General features: G+C 41.3%; 1 protein-coding gene across 6 annotated transcripts in view; it reads right to left on the minus strand.

Annotated features, from left to right (window-relative positions):
- Positions 1–24,605, minus strand: part of IL16 (interleukin 16) — a 123,392-nt gene that overhangs the window by 51,283 nt on the left and 47,504 nt on the right. For all 6 annotated transcript variants that reach the window (XM_044933383.2, XM_025271289.3, XM_025271286.3 and 3 more), the window contains one exon: positions 4,422–4,530. In XM_044933383.2, the coding sequence (XP_044789318.2) occupies positions 4,422–4,530 (109 nt within the window). The remainder of the gene's footprint in view (positions 1–4,421; positions 4,531–24,605) is intronic.

Consider the following 24,605-nt stretch of genomic DNA (forward strand, 5'->3'; position numbering starts at 1 on the left):
TGGGAAATTCCCCAAGATAAAGATGTGAAATTGGTGGTGGTTCAGAGGGAAGAAGGCAGGTTGGCAGAGAGCTTTGGTTTGCATTTATTCTTGGGGTAGGAAAGACTTAAGTTGCTTTATAGGCTGGAGAAAGGAAGCCATTACCCAGAGTGGGCTGAGAAAATGGAACACAGTGGGCTTTCATGGAGATGTGAGATCCCTAAGGGAGGAGGAGGAAAGGGACGAAGGCCTGGGGGAGAAAGGAGGTGTCGTGGTTCACTGGTGGTCCGAGTGGCTGGGGAAACATTCCCCTGCGAGGGCAGCTGCTCCCAGCATCTCTCCACACTAGGAGGTGGTTCTCCCCAACTCACAGGGACCAAGTGCCCCCAGAGGGGCCAGGAGAGAGAGGAAGCCGAGAGCTTCGGAAAACCACACTCCAGAAAGAGGGGACAAAGAATCATGGGGCGGAGTTGGGAAGTGGAGCTATAGATGATCCTAAATCTGCCTGGGCATCATGTTTTTTTTTAATATATACTTTTGTTTATTTATTTATGGCCATGCTGGGTCTTTGTGGCTGTGCAGGCTTTTCTCTAGCTGCAGCAAGCAGTGGCTACTCTCTGGTTGTGGCGCATGGACTTCTCATTGCGGTGGCTTCTCTTGTTGCGGAACCCAGGCTGTAGGGTGCATGGGCTCAGTAGTTGCGGCTCCCGGGCTCTAGAGCACAGGCTCAGCAGCTGTGGTGCACAGGCTTAGTTGCTCCCAGGTATGTGGGATCTTCCCAGACCAGGGATCAAACCCACATCTCCTGCATTGGCAGGTGGACTGTTAACCAGTGAGCCAACAAGTAAGCCCAGGCAACATATTTATTGAATGTTTTATCATAAGTGGCTCAAATTTCAATGCCCCACCCAGACCTGCTGAATCCACGCCTGTACAGATGGCGTCTGGGGGAGTCTGTGTGCTTATCAGGCTCCCCTGGCGGTGTGTCCAGTCCTTCAGTGGTCTTTTGGGGAAACACAAAAGTCCAATCCTTACTTTATCATGAGGAAATGGATCCCAGTTTCCCGTTCTCCTGCCCTCAGCAGGGCAAGGGGACTACCATATGAAGAAGGGCAGCAGTGCATGGCTTGGGTTCAGGGAATATGGACAAACAAACACGTGGCCAACTTGGATCAGCCTATAGGACAGAAGCACCTAGAGCCACAGGCCAGCACCATGGGAGCAAGACTGGCCACACCAACTCCGTTTCTGTCTTCACTGAGCTAGGCAGAAAAAGAAAAAAAGTCAACTCAGGCTTTCTGAGCAGGGAGTTCCTGCTCCCACTGTGAGTTCGGATCAGCAAGGACACAGGCCTGGAGTCAGGACAGAACAGTCTCTCCAAAGCACTAACTGGTGGTCTGAGCCCTTTCCTGCCCCTTCTGAAAATGACTGGATATGTTCCAACATCAAGGAAATACATCAAAATTATCACCTTGGCTGGGGTGGGAGGGAGTTGAAACCAGTTAGCACTGAGTTCACTGAAAATGGGGTTATAAAATCCAAATGCAAAAGCCAAAACAATTTTTGACAGGGAAACTATGTATTTTTATGGTTATGTAATAACATGCTTTCGAATTGTGGTGCTGGAGAACACTCTTGAGTCCCTTGGACAGAAGGAGATCAAACCAGTCACTCCTAAAGGGAATCAATCCTGAATATTCATTAGAAGGGCTGATGCTGAAGCTCCAAAATTTGACCACCTGATGCGAAGAACTGACTCATTGGAAAAGACCCTGATGCTGGGAAAGATTGAAGGCAGGAGGAGAAGAGGATGACAGAGGATGAAATTGTTGGATGGCATTACTGACTCAATGGACAAAAGTTTGAGCAAACTCCAGGAGATAGTGAAGGACAGGGAAGCCTGGTGCGCTGCAGTCCAGGGAGTTGCAAAGAGTCAGACATAACTGAATGACTGAACAACAATAATAACATGAGTTTTTATTTAAGTTTACATGGTATTATGAAATGGGGAAATAAATGGGAATGGGTCTAGAGACAAATAACCCCATCTCCCATAAGGCTGACAATTTGGAAAAATACAGTCTCAAGTATTATTATTAATAATTGATTAAACCTAATTGATTAAACTTAATCAATGAAGAAGTGGTGATAAAAAACTAAATAAACCTGCCAAATCACTGCAAAAACTAAACACAGAAAACAAATAAAAAGTGACCATAAAAATAGAAAGACTCTGTGAAACCCCATGGACCATAGCCTGCCAGGCTCCTCTGTCCATGGGATTTCCCGGGCAAGAACACTGGAGCGAGTTGTCCTGCTCTCCTCCAGAGGATCTTCCCAACCCAGGGACTGAACTCTTATGTCTCTTGCATTGGCAGGCAGTTTCTTTACCACTAGCACCACCTGGGAAGCCCTAAAAAGAATATGAATAAAAGCAAATATTAATTATAATACTAAAGTCAATGGCTTAAGCTTCTCTCTTAGAAAGACTGCCACATTTACTTTCAAGATCTAAGTGCATATCATTTGCAAGAGATAAACAAAGTAAGCAAAAAGAATGAAATAAAAGGATGGGCAAAAACTACCAATGACTGATGCTGGAATCAGGCACTTAGGAAAAAAAAATCTATCTAGATTTTTGTTTCATATCAAACATCAAAAATAAACTACAAAGAGAGTAAATTTATGGGGAAGGCAAATAATTTAAAAACTAGAATAAAATACTAGGTAGAAATAATTTAATCAATATGGTTCTACACAAAATAATCTTCATATTATATAACTTCTGTGGTTCTCTCATAAATCTGTAATCAAATATGATCCAAGAAACATGTGCAAGCATATATCTATAATTACCTTGTAAATCTTGATAAATTGGAGGCAATTTAAAGGTGTCATAGTGTAATAATTAAATAAGTGTACATGAGAAGTAATAGCTCTCTACATGTAGAAGAAACTTTTAGGATTAGACAGGAAAAATTTGATGGATTTGATTAGATCAGATGAGAACATCTTCATGTTAAAAAATTAAAAGAGAAAGAATAAACTGAAAAAACTATGTTCAGCAAATACGGCAGCCAAATATTAATTTAACCAAGACTCTTTTTAGAAATAACTGACAAAATGAAGATCATCTGAATAGAAGAACAGGAGCACTCCGAAGAAGAGAAGTAAATAATGAAGGGGTGTTGAATTGCACCTGTGCAGAAAAGTATTCTTTCCACTGAGTTTATAGACACATGGACCAGTGAGGGTTTGACAGAAGCAAAAAGCACATTGAGCTAGGACTTTGAGAAATTGAATGAAGGGGCCATTTACAAACAGTAGACGGGGCTTAAGAAAACAACAAAGCCCAGTGAGATACTCCGGAGTTGGCATAAGCTGGAAGCTGGAAGCTTTACCACTGGTGGCTCAGTGGTAAAGAATCTGCCTTCCAAGTAGGAGATGCAGATGGTCTCTAATATTCAGATCTGGCATGCTTTTAACGTCTTCATGTTTTTCTGCATTCTTCACATTTTTCTGACTTTTGAATTAGTGTTATCCTATTTGCAACAACCAAGAATCATGACATCTTTCAGTCCCAACTCCCATCCTGCAACAGGTGAGGTGACAAAAACTCTGGGAGAGACCACGGACTTTCTAAGACCAAGGAGCCTGTCAGATGACAGAGCAAGAGTAAAGTCCTTGTCTTCTATCCTCAGTGTCAGCTCTTCCCAACTTGGCACTTGAGATCCACCTAGAACAGGAGTGACCAACCCACAGAGAGCTCTATGGACAAGAGCAGAGGTGCTCCAGCTGGCCAGAGCATGCACATGCAATGAAGGATGCTCCAGAGAAGCTGCGGACACCATTTTGGAGCAGTCTGGCTGGACAAACAGAGATCCACCCTCCCCCAAATCTCCCACATCACTGACATTCCCAATGCAGCAAGTTGACTACATACAAATGAGTTCTGTTCTGAGAGTGCATTCATAAGTCCAACAAAGTTGGCCTAGGTACCCAACTAACACAATTGGCTATATATTAATAGTAATGTACTGTATAGGTTTATAACACTTTTCACACAAATAATAGGTACATAAAAAACAAACACCCAAAATAAAGAAAACACTTTAAATCTTATAGTGCAGTGCCTTGAAAAGTACAGTAGGCCAGCTACATCGCCACTGCTTTTACACTTGCTTCCAGACATCCTGGGCTTGAAATAAAGATACTACTGTCCTCTATTTAGTCCTATACACTAAAGGACACACAAGCACAACCATTTGTAGAGGATGCACATGACAATATATGCCAGACACGTGAACTAACTTCCAGGATTGGACTTGAGAATACACATTTGCATCTTTGGAAGTTCACAACTTAAAGGTTAATATGTAGGAGACTTACTGCATTCACCACAATCTAAGCCCTGCTCCTGAGGATGGTTCAGTGACACTTACTGGTTGAGTTGCTGCGTGTTCTTTGATGACAGGCTTTGGGAAACAGGAAGTTATTACTTTGTGGGTCCAGTTTTCCGGACTTTTCTCGAGAGGAAGTTGTAGAAGTTTCCTGCAAAACAATTTCCATTTTTTATTCAGAAATTAGAATAGAAAAAAAAAAATGAGATCTCAACACTGACCATGGAAATACTTGTCAGATGGTCTGTTTCTTCCTGTATATTACAGGCTCTATGAAGGCAGGAATTTAGAATTACTACCATCCATTAACTCATTGGAGAAGGCAATGGCACCCCACTCCAGTGCTCTTGCCTGGAAAATCCCATGGACGGAGGAGCCTGGAAGGCTGCAGTCCATGGGGTCGCTAAGAGTCAGACACGACTGAGCGACTTCACTTTCACTTTTCACTTTCATGCATTGGAGAAGGAAATGGCAACCCACTCCAGTGTTCTTGCCAGGAGAATCCCAGGGACAGGGGAGCTTTGTGGGCTGCTGTCTATGGGGTCGCACGGAGTCGGACATGACTGATGCGACTTAGCAGCAGCAGCAGTAGCATTAACTCATTGATATAGTAATTCATTTTGTCATCTACTAACTCATAGATATATAATTCATTTAATAAAGAATATGAAATGAGTATATTTTTATATTATGAAGAATAAAAATTATAATAATGAATAGAAATTGCATAAATTTTGAACTAATGCAATAAATGTTGAATGACAGAGACTTCCCTGGTGGTCCAGTGGTTAAGAATCTACCTTTCAATTCAGGGTACACAGGTTTGATCCCTAGATGGGGAACTAAGATCCCACATGCTGCAAGGCAACTAAGCCCATGTGCTGCAACTTCTGAGTCCGGGGACTCTGGAGTCAGGCATCACACCTAGGGAGACGTCTGTGTGCCTCAATGAAAGATCTTCCAAGCTGAAACTAAGACTAGACACAGCCAGAAATAAATAATTAAGTGTTGAATGGTTATGTCAGCTATTACATGTCAGGTTATCTGTTAGGCAATAGGAATATAGCTGTGAACAAGACAAAGGAGGACACTGATTTTGGAGAAAAGGCATTTTAGTGATGGAAGAACAACAGCAAACAAACAAAAAGTTGAAAGATAATAACAGAATAACACGTGCTGTGAAGAAAAGAACTAAAGAGCGACACGAATGAGAGGCCGGGAGGTATGATTTAGGGGAGATAACCAAGTAAGTTCTATTGTTCTGGCTCATCATAGGCACTTAGAAACAGTCACTAAATGAATGTTATATAAAGAGATTTCTCGATATTGAACCTCCTTGCATTCTCGAGTGTATCACATTTTTCTTATACTGCTGATTTCTGCCTGTGAAGATTTCATTTAGGACTTGAAAAAATCAATATTCTTAAGTTAAATTTGGTTATTATTCTGTTATTGTTTTTCTACTTTGCCATATTGATCAAATTTTACCTGCTTCTTTTTTATACTAATAATTCGGAAACTCTGTACTGAATCTAGAAGCAGTACTTACTAAACCACACACTTGAACTTGTCTGTCTATCAGGCCAGTGAGAAAAGAGAAAATGAATGACCCTTTCTCAGATAAGATGAGAACTTGAAACAACTTTCACTCACTCCCATCTCCTCACCCTGGTATTTTAGAAACAGAGGATGGGGAACAGAAGACTAGAGGTTGATGATGAGCATAATGGTATTAATTATTTTACTTCTCTTCCCAGAACTATTTTTATATTGTTTTCCTATTGCATAACTTTATTAGCCACAATGATTGTGACTTAGTTCTTGAGTTATGTTGGCTTTATTAGTCACGACCATAACCCTTAGGAGAGAAAGACAGAGAGTGTGTGTATGTTCTCTGAAAAACTGTGCAGATGGAAAGCTCTCTGAATATTTGCATGTCTGAGAATGTCTTTCTGTGGTCATCACACTTGAGTGATTTGCTGAGTATAGGATTTGGGAATATTGGTTAGTCTATCTAGAAACTCCAGTTGGCTCAAATGCTACCTGGGATTTAATGTTCTAGCGTACAGGTTTACTAAGGGTATCTGCCACCCTTTTCTGACAGATCTATCTCGTTGGCAGTGCTGATTCATTTCATGTGCCAAATGCCTGCCGGCTTTCAGCACCTGATGCACTTCCCAGAGAGGAAGGAGGACCTACTGCTGCTTCTCCCTATGTCCCATGTAACCTGTCTTCCCCTCCAGCCCCAGGCACTGGAGAAGGCAGTTCAGTTGGCCTCTGTCACACTCATTCCCCAGGCCTGTCCTTCCTCTGTGGTCAACGGCAGGTTAATGAGCCCTTCCCTCAATCCAATCTCACCTGCACTATGTCCTGCAGAAAGTCCTCATGGCTTCCAGAATATGGTTGGCCCCTTTCCATGGCTTCCTGCTCTGACATGCATTTCTCCCTATTGGTACTTTTTTTTTTTTTTTTGATAGAAGTTTCTAAGAGGTGGGAGAGTTAATAAAGTGTACTCAGTAACCATATAACCATCTGGAGCCAGAAGTCTACTCACAACCTTTTTTTCTTATTAAAACTGTATCTAATTCTGACACAAGAGGATCCTGCAAGAAATTCCACATATCAATTCCTTTTTACTTGTACACATCAATGTCCAAAACCAGAGAACTCATCTTCCTAGACATTCATTTTCCTTTTTCCAGCAGTAGATGGCACTATATTAACTTGAACAAAATTATCTTCTCTAACAAAGATAGCCCAGGAAATATGCTAAAGGAGAGAGATTATATGAGAGGGGGCTTATATATATTTAAAGAGATTATTGGTCTTCCTCAGTGGCTCAGATGGTAGTCTCTGCACTTCCAGTGCAGGGGTCCTGGGTTCAATCCCTGGTCAGGGAAATAGATCCCACATGCCTCAACTAAGAGTTCTCATGCCACAACTAAACATCCAGCATGTGGCAACTAAGACCCGGTGCAGCCAAATAAATAAATAAGTTTTCCAAAAAGTATATTTTCTTGTTAAATTTCTTTATTTTAATCCTCTTGATAAAGCCTGGTGTTCAAAACATGATTTAGAAACTACTTGACATAAAAAGCCAATTGATAGCAGAAAAATCATAGAAATGCAGCATTTTTTTTTTTTTTGGTCCACATTACCTGCAAATGGCCAACGTCACATCCAGAAGTGTGTGCTAAGTTTCTTCAATTGTGTCCAACTCTCTGCAACCCCATGGACTGTAACCCACCAGGCTCCTTTGTCCGTGGGATTCTCCAGGCAAAATACTGGAGTGGGTTGCCATGCCCTCCATCAGGGAATCTTCCTGACCCAGGGAATGAACCCATGTTTCTTGCGTCTCCTGCCTTGTCTGGCAGGTTCTTTACCACTAGTGCCACTGGGGCAGCCCAACCAGAAGACGGAATCTTACAAGACTTTGGACCTTTAAAGAAATAGAGCCAGTTAGATCAACTGTCCTGGCTTCAGGAGCAGTAGTCTCACTGTGCACAGACCAGCTGTGGAGCCTCTTCTGTGGGCCAAGGCTTTCTGGGCCGGTCCTTCTCATTCACAACTCCATGGCCTGTGGCCAAAGCTGTCTCAGACATGAGACATGCGGCCTCTGCCACGAAGCCATCATCTGAACACCCAGAGGCTTTGATAAGTTGCCTCCAACCAGGCTGCTGTCAAGCTCTTGGACAGTCATGAAGACTGAGGTGCTTCACTTTGACACCATCTGCTATGAATCTGCTCTCTGGATGACTGCTACGGGGAAGAATGGAAATGTACTACCGTAAACAGAAGATGAGATCCACATAGCAATTTTCTATCAGACGTGTATATAAGAAGCTACATAGTGGGACTTCCCTGGTGGTCCAGTGGTTAAGACTTCACCTTCCAACGCAGGGGATGCGGGTTTGATCCCTGGTGGGGGAGCTCAGATCCCACGTGCCTCATGGCCAAAAAACAAAAAAGTAAAACACAAACAATGTGGTAACAAATTTAATGAACACTGTAAAAATGGTCCACACCAAACTTCTAAAATGTGACACAAATGAACCCAACTATGAAACAGAAACAGAATCAGGGACATAAAGAATAGACTGGTGGTTGCCAAGGGGATGGGGCACAGGGGAGGGTTGGGTTGGGAGTTTGAGATTAGCAGATGCAAACTAGTATATATAGGATGGACAGACAAAAAGATCCTACTATATAGCACAGGGCACTATATTCAATATCCTGTGATAAACTTTAATGGAAAAGATTATGAAAAAGAATGTGTATCTATCTAATTATCTATCTATATAATTGAGTCATTTTGCTGAACAGCAATAATTAACACAACACTGTAATTCAATTATACAAAACCAATACAAGTAAAATTTAAAACAATGGTCCACATTAAAAAATCTTGTCTTGCTGTTCAGTCTCTAAGGTTGTGTCCAACTCTACGATTCCATGTACTGCAGCACACCAGGCTTCCCTGTCCTTCACTATCTCCTGGAGTTTGTTCCAGTTCATGTCCATTGAGTCAGTGATGCAATCCAACCATCTCATCCTCTGCCACCCTCTTCTCCTTCTGCCTTCAATCTTTTCCAGCATCAGGGTCTTTTCCAATGAGCCAACTCTGCATCAGGTGGCCAGAGTATTGGAGCTTCAACTTCAGTATCAGTCCTTTCAATGAATATTCAGTGCTGAATCTTAACAAACAAAACATCTATATGGCCCCTAAAAGCTCCAAAATAGAGGCAGTGCACAAGTTCAATGGGAAGGGAAGCATGATAGCCCACTCCAGTATTCTTGCCTGGAGAATCCCATGGACAGAGGAGCCTGGCAGGCTACAGTCCATGGAGTTGCATAGAGCTGGACATGACTAAAGTGACTTAGCACGCATGCAGGAGGGCACAAGTTCTATGGACTTTCTATTTCCCGGACATTGACAAGGAACCAGTGCTCATCCAGACTCTGGGATCATCTCAAGGTATATATTCACTCTTTTTAATTCATAAAACCCTGGGCATAATGTTTCCCCCACCAGAAAAGCACAGTGGGCCTAGAGCAGAAAAAAAGGGTCATGAGATGAGCAGCATTAAGCCTCTTATGACCCTGGGCTGGTCAGTTAATTGTTTGGTCTCAGTGTCCTCTTTTGTAGGCCGAAGGGGTGAACTTAACAGCTTCTATAATCACTTTCAGCTCTATAATTTTTTAATGTAATGGATGATTATGTTTAAAGAGTCAAATGGCCATTGTCCTCTCTGAAGTGATCACATGGCAGAAGGTCACTCACGAGGAGAAAATCTTCCCTTGGTTCTTGGGGGAAGCCTGGCTAGTCTCCAGCAAGGATGTCCTGGGTGGAGTAGTGTCTCATCAAAGGAATCTCTGTAGGAGCCCCTGTGAATGCTTGCATAGTACAGCTCCCCCGTCAGCCCACAGTACAGAACTCTTCTGTTCTTGCTTCCAAGGTGGGACTGCTCTTGAGGCCGAGGGTTTGTCACTGAGGTCGTAGGCTGGCAAAGTCATTTCCAGACACATTGCTCCTTGTTCTCATCAGAGGCTGCGACCCAGAGCCACAGTTCTATGGGTGGCGTGCCCCATCATTACCTGGGTGGCAGTCTCTAGAGGTATCTGTCCCCTTGGTGCCTGAGTAGGAAACAGGGTAGACTGACCAGGGAGCTCTCCTCAAGTAAGAACCAGTAATGTAACTTGTAAGGACTGAACAGCCAACCTCAAGAAATGGGGGGAAAAAAAACAAAAAACCATGATCCACATGTAGCCAAGGAATAAACCTAGAATGAAGATGCAGAATTCTGCAGCATTTTGTACTACAAGCAACATTATTCTGGAATCTAAACTCCTCCCCAAAAGTTAGAAGGCTCTATTACTCTCTAAGAAGGGTTCATTTTGCATACAGACCCCCAACATTGCTGACACAGCTTGATGCTTCTGGAGTTTGGTGACTGTACTCCCCTTAAATACAAGCCTTCCCATTTTCTTTTTGAACTGAGATGCTATAGCTGTTCTAGTCTAAAGGAGCCACAAAATAGAATTCACTGCCCTCCTGGTCAAGGCTTGTCTCCTGTGGTTGGGTTGATCACCCAGCAGTAGACTTGAACTTTAAGCCATAAAGATAAATAACTGTCCCCAGCAGATTGGTTCTGGGGTGGTCACGTCGTCATGTGGGATGCTGAGGCCACATGCATCCTGATATGGAGAGGAAGGGTGGAAACCAGAAACCAAGGAGTCTCCAAAAGTCCTCCTTCTCCTGTGGTCCCTCCATGACCACAGCCACCAAGTCCTTATAATTCTACCTTCTCAAATTTCCCCATTCTTGCTGCTTATGTTCTAGTTCATAGTATTTCTTTTAGATTAGACTATTATAATGGCCTATGAGGTCTAGGAAAAGTATTCTTATGAATATTTTTAACACATGGCCTGGTACAGATGGATAGCCACATGTAAATGATTGAAGTTGAACCCCTTCCTCACACCATATACAACAATTAACTCAAAATAAATCACAGACCTACAAGTAAGAGCTACAACTATAAAACTCTTAGAAAAAAATATAGGAGTAAATATTCATGAGACTATTTTTCTAGAATCTTGGGCTAGAGAAAGACTTGGTAGATATGATATCAAAAGCACACGTGACAAAAGAAAATATAGATAAATGGACTTATTTGAAATTAAAAAACCTTTGTGCTTTAACAGATACCATCCAGAAAGTGAAAAGACAACCCACGGAATTGAAGAAAATTTTACAGTTGAAGAATTGAAGGACACTTTACAATTGAAGAATATTTTACAATTCATATATATGATAAGAGACTTGCATCAAGAATATATAAAGAGTTTTACAATTCCATTATGGAAAGACAGATAATCCAATTTTTAAATGGACAAAGAATCTGATTTTGTATCTTCTCAAAGAAGATATACAAGACGTCAAGAGACACATGAAAACATAGTGAACATCATTAGCCATCAAGGAAATGCAAATCAAAACCACAATGAAATACCATTTCACACTAACTAGGATGGCTACCATCACACTTGCTTGACATCCACTAATATATGAAGGATTTAGAAAAATTAGAACCCTCATACATTGCTGGTAGAAATGTAAAATGATGCAGATGCTTCAGAAACAGCTTGGCAGTCCTTCAAAAAGTTAAGTATAGAGCTATCAGGTGATACAGCAATTCCAATCTTAGGTATATACTCAAGAGAAAGGAAAATACACATCGGTACAAAAACTTGTGCACAAATGTTTAAAGTAGCATCATACATTATAGCCTCAAAGTAGAAAAAACCCAAGCGCTCATAAGCAAATGAAAAGGTGGATAAAATGTGGTATATCTATACAATGGAATATTTACTTGGCAATAAAAAGGAATGGCGTACTAATATATTCTGCAAGCATAGATTCCTGAAAACATTAAGTGCAAAAAGTCAGTGACAAAAGACCACATATTATATGATTCCATGTATAGTAAATGTCCAAAATAGGCAAATCTAAGGCAGAAAATAGATTAGCAGAGGGTTATGGATGGATCAGCAGTGTGGTGGGGAGGTGGGAATGAGGAATGACTGCTAATGGGTATTAGGTGATTTTAGGGGTGATGAAAACATTCTAAAATCAAATAGTGGTGGGACCTCACTGGTAGTCCAGTGGTTAAGAATCTGCCTTGCAATGCAAGGGACATGGCTCAATCCCTGATCAGGGAACTAAGATCCCACACACTGCAGAGCAACTAAGCCCACACACCACAACTAGAGTCCTTTTGCTTTAACCAAAGATTCCACATGATGCAGTGAAGAGCCCTGGTGCTGCAACAAAGATCCCTTAGTGCTGCAACTAAGACCAGACACAGTCTGATAAATAATAAAATCAGATAGGGTGAAGGTTACACCACTCTGAAAATACACTAAAACCCACTTGACGCCCCCACCATGTGTGTGCTCAGTCCTGTCTGACTCTTTGTGACCCCAGACTGTAACCCATCAGGCTTTTCTGTCTGTGGGATATCCCATGCAAGAATACTGAAGTGGGTTGCCATTTCCTTCTCCAGGGGCTCTTCCCACCCCAGGGATCTAACTTGAGTCTCCTCTGTCTCCTGCATTGGCAGGCAGATTCTTTCCCACTGGACTACCTGGGAAGCAAAAACCACTTAATAGTATACTTTAAGTAAGTGAAACATATAGTGTGTGAATTATATCTTACCAAAACCATTTAAAATGGAATATTCACCTATTCATTCATTGATTCACAAGTTCCCTGTCCCCAGTCTGCACTTTGATTCTTCTGTACTCAGCTGACATGATTTTACAAAAATGCAGATGGTACTCATGCAACTTCCTGATTAAACCTATAATGATTCAAGATCAAATTCAAACTCCTTGGCATATCATTGTCGGTTCTTCCTTCTCTAATGCTATCCAAGCTGACTCAAGCCTCCATTGCACCCAGTTATACTTCCTATCAGTGGACCCTCATGTGTCCTGTCCTATTTATGCTGTTACCCATCTTGACTATTCTTCATTCTTCAAGAATCAATATAGATGTCACTATCTTTGTAGTGATGTTTCCATGCAAAATAGCTGCCCCTGAGACAATAATGGGCTTTCTTTCCCAATAAGAGTCAAGGAAGGCTTAAATGTAGAGAGGCATTGAGATGGTTGTCTACTTTTTTTTTTTTCAATTGGAATATTGTTGATTTACAATATTGTTGTGTTAATTTCTGCTGTACAGTAAAGACAATCAGCCATACATATACATATATCTCCTCTATGGCACCACAGGGCATTGCATACATGCTATGCAGTATGTTCTCATTCAGTTCAGTTCAGTTCAGTCACTCAGTCATGTCCGACTCTTTGAGACCCCATGAATTGCAGCACGCCAGGCCTCCCTGTCCATCACCATCTCCCAGAGTTCACTCAAACTCATGTCCATTGAGTCGGTGATGCCATCCAGCCATCTCATCCTCTGTCGTCCCCTTCTCCTCCTGCCCCCAGTCCCTCCCAGCATCAGAGTCTTTTCCAATGAGTCAACTCATCGCATGAGGTGGCCAAAGTACTGGAGTTTCAGCTTTAGCATCATTCCTTCCAAAGAACACCCAGGGCTGATCTCCTTTAGAATGGACTGGCTGGATCTCCTCGCAGTCCAAGGGACTCTCAAGAGTCTTCTCCAACACCACAGTTCAAAAGCATCAATTCTTCAACGCTCAGCTTTCTTCACAGTCCAACTCTCACATCCATACATGACTACTGGAAAAACCATAGCCTTGACTAGACAGACCTTTGTTGGCAATGTAATGTCTCTGCTTTTCTATATGCTATCTAGGTTGGTCATAACTTTTCTTCCAAGAAGTAAGCGTCTTTTAATTTCATGGCTGCAATCACCATCTGCAGTGATTTTGGAGCCCCCCCAAATAAAGTCTGACACTGTTTCCACTGTTTCCCCATCTATTTCCCATGAAGTGATGGGACCAGAGGCCATGATCTTCGTTTTCTGAAAGTTGAGCTTTAAGCCAACTTTTTCACTCTCCTCTTTCACTCACATCAAGAGGCTTTTTAGTTCCTCTTCACTTTCTGCCATAAGGGTGGTGTCATCTGCATATCTTAGGTGATTGATATTTCTCCCGGCAATCTTGATTCCAGTTTGTGCGTCTTCCAGCCCAGCGTTTCTCATGATGTACTTAGTTATCTATTTTATACCCAGTAGTGTATATATGTCAGTCTAAGTCTACAAAGTCATCCTGCTAAGACCATACCTTCATTACTCTTCTTCTCAACTATTCTTACATGTTTGTTTTTCCAAACACATCATCAAATTATATTGTGTGGTTAAAAAAATATTGTTCTTACTAATTTTGGGAGAGCAACCCTAAATCTAAAAACAACTCCAGGGAATACCACTTTTCTAAAAAGTGGCTATTTTTCTCCAAAAACAGAGTCTGTATTTCTAATTGTCTAATAGAAATGCCCCTTGATGGAACTTTTATCATATTACATCACAACGTGATCTTTGGAAAGATGAAATAATATATGCAAAGTACCTGGTTCATTGACCAGCCAGAACCCTGAGAAACCAATTAGTTACAAGAGTGTCAATCTATCTCCCAAATATTTTTCAATTCTATTGTTTCCTTTTAATAGTCTAGAAATGTATTATAGTAAACAATACGGCAAAATACACAAAGGTGTGTGTACAAAGATCTTTATCACCACATTATTTGTAATAGAAAACATGAGGGGAAATGTTCCATGATGGGAAAGTGATTGGAGATGTTACAGCAGGTTCATCAGTACCATTTTTCTAGATTCCATATATGAGTTAATATAAGATACCTATTCTTCTCCTTCAAGTGAACATTTCAACTGAACATTTGTGCACTTACTTCATTCTGTATGACAGGCTATAAGTTCATCCACCTCCCCAGAACTGATTCAAATTCATTCTTTTTTATGGCTGAGCAATATTCGATTGCTTGGAGAATCTCACGGACAGAAGAGCCTGGTGGGCTGCAATCCATGGGGTCGCAAAGAGTCAGACATGACTGGGTGACTAACACTTACTTACTAATATTCCATTGCATATATGTACCACATCTTCTTTATCCATTCATCTGTCAATGGACATCTAGGTTGCTTTCAAATGGAGACATGGATGTACAGAATGGATTTGTGGAAACAGTCGGGGAGGGAGAGAGTGGGATGAATGGAGAAAGTAGCATCAACATATATACACTATCATGTGTAAATGGCTAGCTGGTGAGATGTTGCCGTATAGCACAGGGAACCCAGTCTGGCACATTGTGATGACTTAGAGGAATAGGATGGTGTGGGGAAAGGGAAGGGAGGCTCAATAGGGAGGGAATATATGTATAATAATGGCTGATACATGTTGTTGTATGGCAGAAACAAACACAATATTGTAAAAATTTTTAAAAATAAAGGTAAATAAAAAGGTGTTATAACAGGAGGTTTCTGTTTCTGGAAGTAGGATGGATTTGTTACTTTGATCCCTCTGCTTACAACAAATAAAATGTTGGATGGAAATGTAAAAGTATCAGTGAAATAGCAAATGAGTAAGAAATTCTAGAAGGCTAAAAAGTAAATAAATGCTGCACCAAAACTTTTGCAAGAAGTAAGCAGATCCCTGAAGCTGGCTGTTGCCCTGAATCATTTTATGAACTGACTGAATGTAAACTGCATCTTCTATAGCTTTATGGGTATTGGGAGCAGACAGGAAGTCCTAGTTCCTTTTCAAGATGAGAAGTTTAATAGGATTCTCCTCTTACATATAGGGAGCCCCAAAGGATTTTAACCTCATTTTAAATGTGAACTGGAAGTAAATCCATCCCACTCTCAGGAACTGCATGAAAACTGTCAGTCTGGAAATGGCCCTAAATGGAAGGGGGGAAAGTCTTTCCGATTTGCTGGGGAATAATAATTACCAGATGGCCCTCACAAGAGTTGGCAACCCTAATTCATACCACATGGATGTCTTTAAAAACCTCTAGATGAGAATTTAGTTTAAAATGGTTCCAGGCTAGTAGTGTCCCAACCACCTGGTGGAAGCAAATTTGAATCTTCTCTGGGGAAAGGAACCAGCTTTGACTTAAGTCACTGAGAGTCCAGCAGAAAAAGAGACAGGTCTTATGAGATTTCAGAGAAAAAAGTAAAAATAAATTTTTGTTTAATGTAAAACACACATTGGAACAAGGCACCATGAGAGAGAACCAGAAGTAGCAATACACATCAAAATCAGACCTGCAAAGACTTCAAATGGTGGAAATATCATGCAAAATTAAAAATAAATATATTTAATATTGTGAAGAAATAAAAGAAGTGACTGAAAATTTTAAGGAGAGAGAAACTATGAAAATTTCTGAGCAGATCTGAAAAAGAACTAAGATAGTTAAAAATAAAATTAATAATATTAAAAAAATAAGTAAAACGTTTAAACAGTAGGTTGGATGACACTGATGGGAAGATCAAAGAAATGAAATATGGATCAGAAAAAATACTACCCAGATGGCAACAAAAAGAGGTGAAAAATATGAAAAAGAGATTAAGAAATATTAAGACAGAGTGAGAAAGCATAACATCTAATCCAAGTTCCAGAAAGAGGGAATAGAAATCACTTGAACAGACACACTGCATGTGATAATGTTTGAAATTTCCAGTCCTGATGAAAGATATCAACCCACAGATCAATGAAACCCAATGAATCTCAAATAAGATGAACAAAGAGAAATGCATACTTAGTTCCTAGTGAAACTACTGAACATCAACATATACTAAAGGTTTCTCTGGAGAGAAAAGACAATCTTTGAGCAAGCAACAATTAAAACTCACTTAAAACTCAAAACTCACATTTCAACTGCAATTATCTATGTCCAATGACAGTGAAATAATTAATTCACTGTGTCAAGAGAAAATAGCCATCAACATAAAATTGTACACCAGCTAAAATACCTTTAAAGAATGAGTAAAGTAAAGGTCTTCTCATATAGAAAATCTGAGGAAATTTGCCACCAGGGTATTCTCACTAAAGAAAACCCCCCCAAAAAATGTTTTAGGGGGAAGCAAAGTGATCCCAGATTGAAAGCCTGTAGTACAAAGAATGGTGATAATAGGAAAGAGTAAATATTTGGGTAAATCTAAACAGAAACATGACTTTGAAATAATAATAATGCCTGTGGCTTTATAAATTAAAATAGAGCAAATCACCTGAAAACAATATAAGCCAGGAAAGAGTGCTTTTGGAATGAAAATATTCAATGACTTTTGTATTGCTCAGAAAGGAGGGCAATTAGCCAATAAGACGAAATATAAAACATAAAGATCAGAAAAGAGGAAAAAACCATCCTCATTTGTAGACAACACGATTGTCTATGCTGAAAATCCCTAGTCATCTATAAAAATAATTCCCAGAAATATAATGAGTTTAGCACTTCACAGGATACAAATAAACATACAAAAATCAATAGCATTTCTTTCTACTAGCAATGAACATATGGACACCAAAATTAAAATGTGTACCCATTGTAATCACTCAAAAATAAATACTTTAAGTATAAGTGCAACAAAATATGTATAGGACTTGTATGCTGCAAACCTCAAAACACTAATGAAATAAGTCAAAGTGAAAAAGTTGAAAGTGAAAGTGTTAGTCACTCAGTCATATCCAACTCTTTGCAATCCCATGGACTGGGGCCCACCAGGCTCCTCTATCCATAGGATTTCCCAGGCAAGAATACAGGAGTGGGTTGCCATTTCCTTCTCCAGGGGATCTTCCCAACCCAGGGATCGAACCCATGACTCCTGCCTCGTCTCCTGTATTGTAGGCAGATTCTTTACCACTGAGCTACTCTACTCAAGGCACTGTGATGACCTAAATGGGAAGGAATCCAAAAGAGAATAAATATATGTATATACATAACTGATTCACTTTGCTGTATAGCAGGAAACTAACACAATATTGTAAAGCAACTATACTCCAATAAAATTTTTTTTTAAAAAGTAGAACTGAGATTTCTGGTTCTAAGACACAATGGGGTCAACTCACTTTCCTCCTCCCTTAGAAATACAACTAAATGCCCTGAAAACTATTCAACAGACAATAAAAAGATTCTGAATGCCAGCAAAAAGAAGATAACTGGCAAGAGACCCCGGAACTTATTGAATGATAATATCATGAATTCTTTGTGCCATCTCATTAAGTACTATATACCCAGTGGAGAAGAATATTCCAATATTCTTGCCTGGAGAAACCCATGGACAGAGGAGCCTGGCCGGCTGCAGTCCCTGGGGTCGCAAAGAGGCAGACATGACTGAGTGACTGAACAACATCTATACACCCAGACCAAGCGCTGGAGACCTGCAACCCAGAACGGCCAGTAGGCAGACAAGAACAAGGAAACAAACAACAGTGCTCTCTCTGGTCTTTCAAAAGACCAGGAAATGGGAAACACCAATACCAGCGCCTAGCAAAATCCCCAGCCCCTGCCCTACAACCAGGGAACTGACAGGAGGTGTGACCTGCCTGCTGGGGCAGGTGTCCCAGTCCCGGTCCTACAGCTCAGGCATCACTGGCAGGTGGTCCGATCTACCTGCAGCAGTGGCAGCAGCCAAGCCCCAGGCCGACCCAGCCCCCACTCTATTATTGGGCACAAGCAGGAGTCGACCTATCTACTGGGGCAGGATCAGCTGCGTGTTTCATTTTCCTGCCCTGCACCTGGTGGCCAAAGAGACCCAGGCCCAGCAGCTTCTGCACATCCCCACCCTCAGTGGCAGATGGTCACCAGTGACACCAGGCAGGCCAGAGAGGCAGAGCTGCAGGGAGTAAACGGGAAATCTAGCTGTGCCAGAAAAATGAAGCAGACCAGAATAACATTGCAAGGGCTCTGAAAACTAAAATGTCATTACTACAAAAGCCCACAAGAGCAGTACAGAACTATATGCTAAAACAGCAGATTTAACCAGATCAAGAGACCCCCCCCTCCCAACATAATCATGAAAATGTCCAAGATACAATCAAAAGTCATTTCTAACATCAAGAACCAGGAAAGACATAATTTGAAGAAGAAAAGACAATCACCAATGCCAGTACCAAGATGAATCAAATGTCAGAATTACTTGATGAGGATTATAAAGCAGTCATTGTAAAAACGCTTCAAAAATCATTGACAAATTCTCTTGATACCAACGAAAAACTGAGAAACATCAACCAAGAACTAGAATTTTTTTTAAAGAAACAAATAGAGGTTAGAGAACTGAAAATAAGAAACTCAAAAAAATTAGCACAAAGATGCTTCATAATTAAACTTCTGCAAACCTGAAGACAAAGAAAGAAGTTCTTTAAAAAAAGAGAGAGAAATGATACACTACTTCCTCCCCCAAAAAATACCAAGTCAAAAGACAGGTTTCACATCTGAAAACATGGAAAGTAACAGGAAAGGAAACAATATTTTTAAGAGCAGAAAAATTCATGCCAACTATAAATCCCATATTCATCGAGATGAAAGACTCTTCAGAAACAAAGGGGAAATAAAGATATTCTCAGAAGTAGGAAAAACTAAAAGAATGTGTGACTAGAAGATGTACCCTTAAAAAATGGTTCAGAGAAGCTATCCAAATAAAAAGAAAATAATAAAACAGCTGAAAACTTCATAAAGGAAAGAACAGCAGAAGGGTGAAAGGGTTAGTCGCTCAGTCATGTTCAACTCTTTGTGACCCCATGGACTCTTGCAGGAGCTCACCAGGCTCCTCTGTCCATGGAATTCTCCAAGCAAGAATACTAGAGTGGGTTGCCATTCCCTTCTCCAGGGGATCTACCCAACCCTGGGATGGAACCTGGGTCTCCTGCATTGCAGGCAGATTCTTTACTGTTTGAGCCACCAGGGAAGCCAAGGAGTAAACATAATAGATTAGTTTTTCCCTTCATGAGCCTCTTTAACCATATTTTATGGTTGAAGCAAAAGTTATAATGTCACCTGATGAGGTACTCAATGGATGTAGAGGAAATATTTAAGATAAGGGAGAGTAAAGGGGTATAAATGAAGTCAGTTTTCTACACTTCACTCAAAATAGGAAAATGTCTGTACCTATATGGTAATATCCAATACATATACAATATGATAATATAGCAACCACATGAAGAATTTTATAAATAAATCAAAATGGAACCCTGAAAAATGAGCAAGTAATCCACAGGAGGGCAAAAGAAAAGCAACGAAGGAACAAGAAATAGAGTGAACAAACAGAAAACAAATACAGTAAGCCCTTTACATAGAAATGAGTTCCATTCTGAGAGCGTGTTCATAGGTACAATTTGCTCATGAGTTCAACAAAGTTAGCCTAGGTACCCAACTAACACAGTCGGCTATATAGTACTGTACTGTAATAGGTTTATAATACTTTTCACCCAAATAATACATTCAAAAACAAAACAAAAAATAAACCATTTAAAATCTTACAGTATAGTACCTTGAGAAGTACAGGAATACAGTACAACAGCTGGCACACAGGGGCTGGCATCGAGTGAACAGGCAAGAAGAGTTACTGACTGGAGGAGGGAGAGGAGGTAGGAGATGGTAGAGCTGAAGGGTCGTCAGCAGTAGGAGAAAGAGGGCAAGCTGAGATGTCCTTCACACCTGACGTTGATGACACAGGTTCTGGTAACTTGTTGGATTAAATTCTATTACCCTCTTGCTTCCAGACATCCTGGGCTTGAAATAAAGATCCTGCACTACTGTTCTCTATATAGTCAGTCAGTCAGTTGCTCGGTAGTGTCCGACTCTTTGCGACCCCATGGACTGCAGCACGCCAGGCTTCCCGTCCATCATCAACTCCCAGAGTTTACTCAAACACATGTCCATTGAGTCAGTGATGCCATTCACACAGTACTGTACCGTAAAATTGCACACAAGCACAACCACTTGTAGAGGATGCACGCACGTGACAGTGTACGCCAGACGCGTGAACTAACTTATGCAATGGGACATGAGCATGTACGTTTGCATCTTCGAAAGTTCACAAGTTGAAGGTTCGTATGTGAAGGGGGACAGTAAGGTGACTTACTGTCATAAAGTGGCAGACTTAAGGCCTAACATCTTTACCACTGAGCCACCTGGGAATCCCAGTAACCAGGGGGCTGGATACAAAGAATAAGAAGAAGCTTTAGGTGGTTTGAAATGTACATATGAAGAGCCATAGTGAAAACAGAGTAGGAGGGCTTCCCTGGTGGTCCAGTAGCTAAGACTTCGCCTTCCAAGGCAGGGCATGTGGGTTTGATCCCTGGTTAGGTTTGATCCCTGGTTGGGGAGAAGAAGGGGAGGACAGAGGATGAGGTGGTTGGATGGCATCACTGACTCAATGGACATGAGTTTGAGCAAGCTCCAGGAGTTGGTGATGGACAGGGAAGCCTGGCTTGCTGCAGTCCATGGTGTTGCAAAGAGTCGGACATGATTGAGTGACTGAACTGACTGGTGAGCTATGATCCTACCTGGCCCATGGCCAAAACAAAACAAAACATAAAACAGAAGCAATGTTGTAACAAATTCAATAAAGATTTTTAAAAAATGGTCCACATTAAAAAAAAATCTTCAAAAAAAAAAAAAAAGAAAGAACACAGAGTAGGAAAGGTAGATGCTTTGTTTATTGCTACTTCACAATACCCCTTCTTCTCTCGCTTTTCTTTCCACCAACCCCCTTTTCCCTAAACAAATGCTGTCCTGTCAGAACTAATGAAACTCAAAAGACCAGCTTCCAGGCAAATAGCTCCAGATGTCTTTGACAACAGAAACAGCGACCAGAAATCACGTGAAGTTTTGGAAGTGGCAAGTGCCCCAAACTGTACCTGTGGGCCGCCCCTCCCGCTTCCTGCACGTGGACCACCTAGGCTCCCTCCCCATTCTCCCCCCACACTGGGGATGCGGCTGGCTCCGTGGGAGTCCTGGAGCCCCGAGCATCCCTCCCAGGGGCTGCTCTCAGTCTCCACAAGCTGCTCTTCTGTGGCAGGAAGGGGCAGGCGGCCAAAGGATTGGGTTTCCCATTTGCCAAGGAAGCCCGGGCCTCAAAGCCACAGGCTGAGCGGGCTCACAGGCAGCTAAATGAAGGGACCCGTCTGCTCCCGGAGGGCCCTGACCGCCCTCTCTCCACCCGACAGCACATGCCAGAGACTGAGACGGCTGCTCCGACCTCAGTGCCTCCTGAGTCACTCTGCGCAAGTGATGACTTGCCCTAACTAGTAATTTGAATTCATAAAGAGAAGCAGGGTCTTCCACAAAACGAAGGCTGTTTCCATGTGGATCAAAGCATCCTGAGTCCTCTTAGGAAGGCGGCCCCAAAGGGAGGACCTGCCCCAGGTCTGGTCTCATCTGCTGCTGCCCTATTCCCAGAAGGAGTGTCCAGCGACTCCAGACCCCAACCAGTGGGAATGCCAAAAGCAATGTCCAGTGTAAACCCATGGATTGGCCCCCCCAAAAAAAAACACAATGCAAGCTCAGGCTATGTCAATAGAAGCTCGACGTCAAGGGTGGCCTCATTATGTTCATTTATGCAACCATTCTTTCCACAATATTTATAGAGTCACTAGCATGTGCCAGTACCCAATCTCATCCAGTGCCATGAAGAGCGCCAGCTCTCAGATGGATAAACACTGCTTCAGGCCTCTTTGGTGATCTGCTAATACTTAGCTAGAGAGAAACTGAGAAACAAATGAGATGGGAGGGGTCAGACTGCATCCAGAGACCTTTGTGTCCCCAACTCCATAGTCTCTCTCCCCTGGACCTATCCGATCAAGAGCAAATAATACCACTCTGTGTACAGTCTGAGGCTGGAGAGATGCCAGGGTGGTTACTTCCTAGATTAGAGAATTGCAGGTCTCCATGTGCTTGCAGGTAAGACCTCTTGTGGTACTGGGCAGTGCAGGGGGTACAAGGAGAGAGAGGACATGGCTGGTGGCCAAGAGCCAGGGCCCCCCCATCCTAGTGCAGAACACTGAGAAATCCAATAGCAGGGACTGCTCTGGTGGTCCAGTAGCTCTGTGCTCTTAATGCAGGGGGCCCGGGTTTGATCCCTGGTCAGGGAACTACATCCCCACATGCCATAACTATAAGACCCTGTGTGCCCCAACTAAGACCTGGAGCAGCCAAATAAAACAAAATTTTAAAAAAGAAAGAGAAAGAAATCCAAGAACTTATTTGACCTTGGTTGTCCAAGTACTTGTGTTTGTCAAGGGAGAAGGATGGAACATATATCTTAAAAAATATTTTACCTTGATTTATAACTTTAATGTTTTTAATTTCAAAAAAAATTTTACTGGAATATAGCTGTTTTACAATGTTGTGTCATTTTCTGCTGTACAACAAAGTGAATCAGCTATACATTCACATTTTGTTGTTCAGTTGCTAAGTCATGTCTGAATCTTTTCGATCCCATGGACTACAACATGTTAGGCTCCTCCTCCTTCAATGTCTCCAGGACTTTGCTGAAATTCATGTCCATATGGATTTCCTTTTTGGATTTCTTATTTTGGATTTCCTTTCCATTTAGGTCACCACAGAGCACTGAATAGTGCTTCCCGTGTTATACAGTAGGTTCTCATTAGTTAGTTACCTATTTTATACATAGTATCAGTAGTGTATACATATCAATCCCAATCTCTCAATGCATTCCATATTCTACTTAAAGGGCATTTAAAAATACTCTTTCCATTTGGAAAAAGACTGGGTCTGGAGTAGCCGAGGAGTCTGTGCATTCCTTCCTTTGAAAAGTCTAGGTTTATGAAATGTTTGCACCTTGTTTTATGTCCCTGGATATGTTCGAGTGTGTTCTCGTTTATAGTCCATGGGAACTTGAATAGAATTTGTATGCTACTGTTGTGTGAAAATTATATAAATCTTAATTATGTTGAACTGGTTCAGGGTGATTTTCAGGTCTACCATATCCTTCTACTTTTCTGTATATTCATTCTATTAATTTTTCAGAGTTTGATACTGAAACCCCAACTGCTGCTGCTGCTAAGTCACTTCAGTTGTGTTTGACTCTGTGACCCCATAGACGGTAGCCCACCAGGCTCCCACGTCCCTGGGATTCTCCAGCAAGAACACTGGAGTGGGTTGCCATTTCCTTCCCCAATGCATGAAAGTGAAAAGTGAAAGTGAAGTCGCTCAGTCTGACCCTTAGCGACCCCATGGACTGCAGCCTACCAGGCTCCTCCGTCCATGGGATTTTCCAGGCAAGAGTACTGGAGTGGGTTGCCATTTCCTTCTCTGGAAACCCCAACTAAAAATCTTAATTTATCTACTTAAAAAAATAATTGCAATATATAGTAGGACTATGTGTAACTTTGTTCTGTATTTTCCAAGTCTCTTTTAAATGTGTTACCATACTTCATAATTTAAAAAATAAGAAAGAGAGAAAAAAAAAGAAATGTTCTTAGTCCAAACTGAGATGTTATGTAAGTAATATGCCTAGTTTCAAAAGACTTAGTACGAAAAAAGAGATGTAAAATACTTTGATAATTATTTGATATCATTTGATAATAATTTTGTATTAATGAAATAATGTTTTGGATATATTGGATTAAATAAAATATGTATTAAAGATTTTTTTAAGAAAAGTCCATTAAAAAATCATAAAAGATAAAGTCTAGGTCTGATACATTGAGTTTCTATTTACTAGGTTGGGGAATCTGACTTTGAACACTCTTCCCCA

This window comes from Bubalus bubalis, chromosome 20, assembly GCF_019923935.1.
Source record: "Bubalus bubalis isolate 160015118507 breed Murrah chromosome 20, NDDB_SH_1, whole genome shotgun sequence".
NCBI lineage: Eukaryota > Metazoa > Chordata > Mammalia > Artiodactyla > Bovidae > Bubalus > Bubalus bubalis.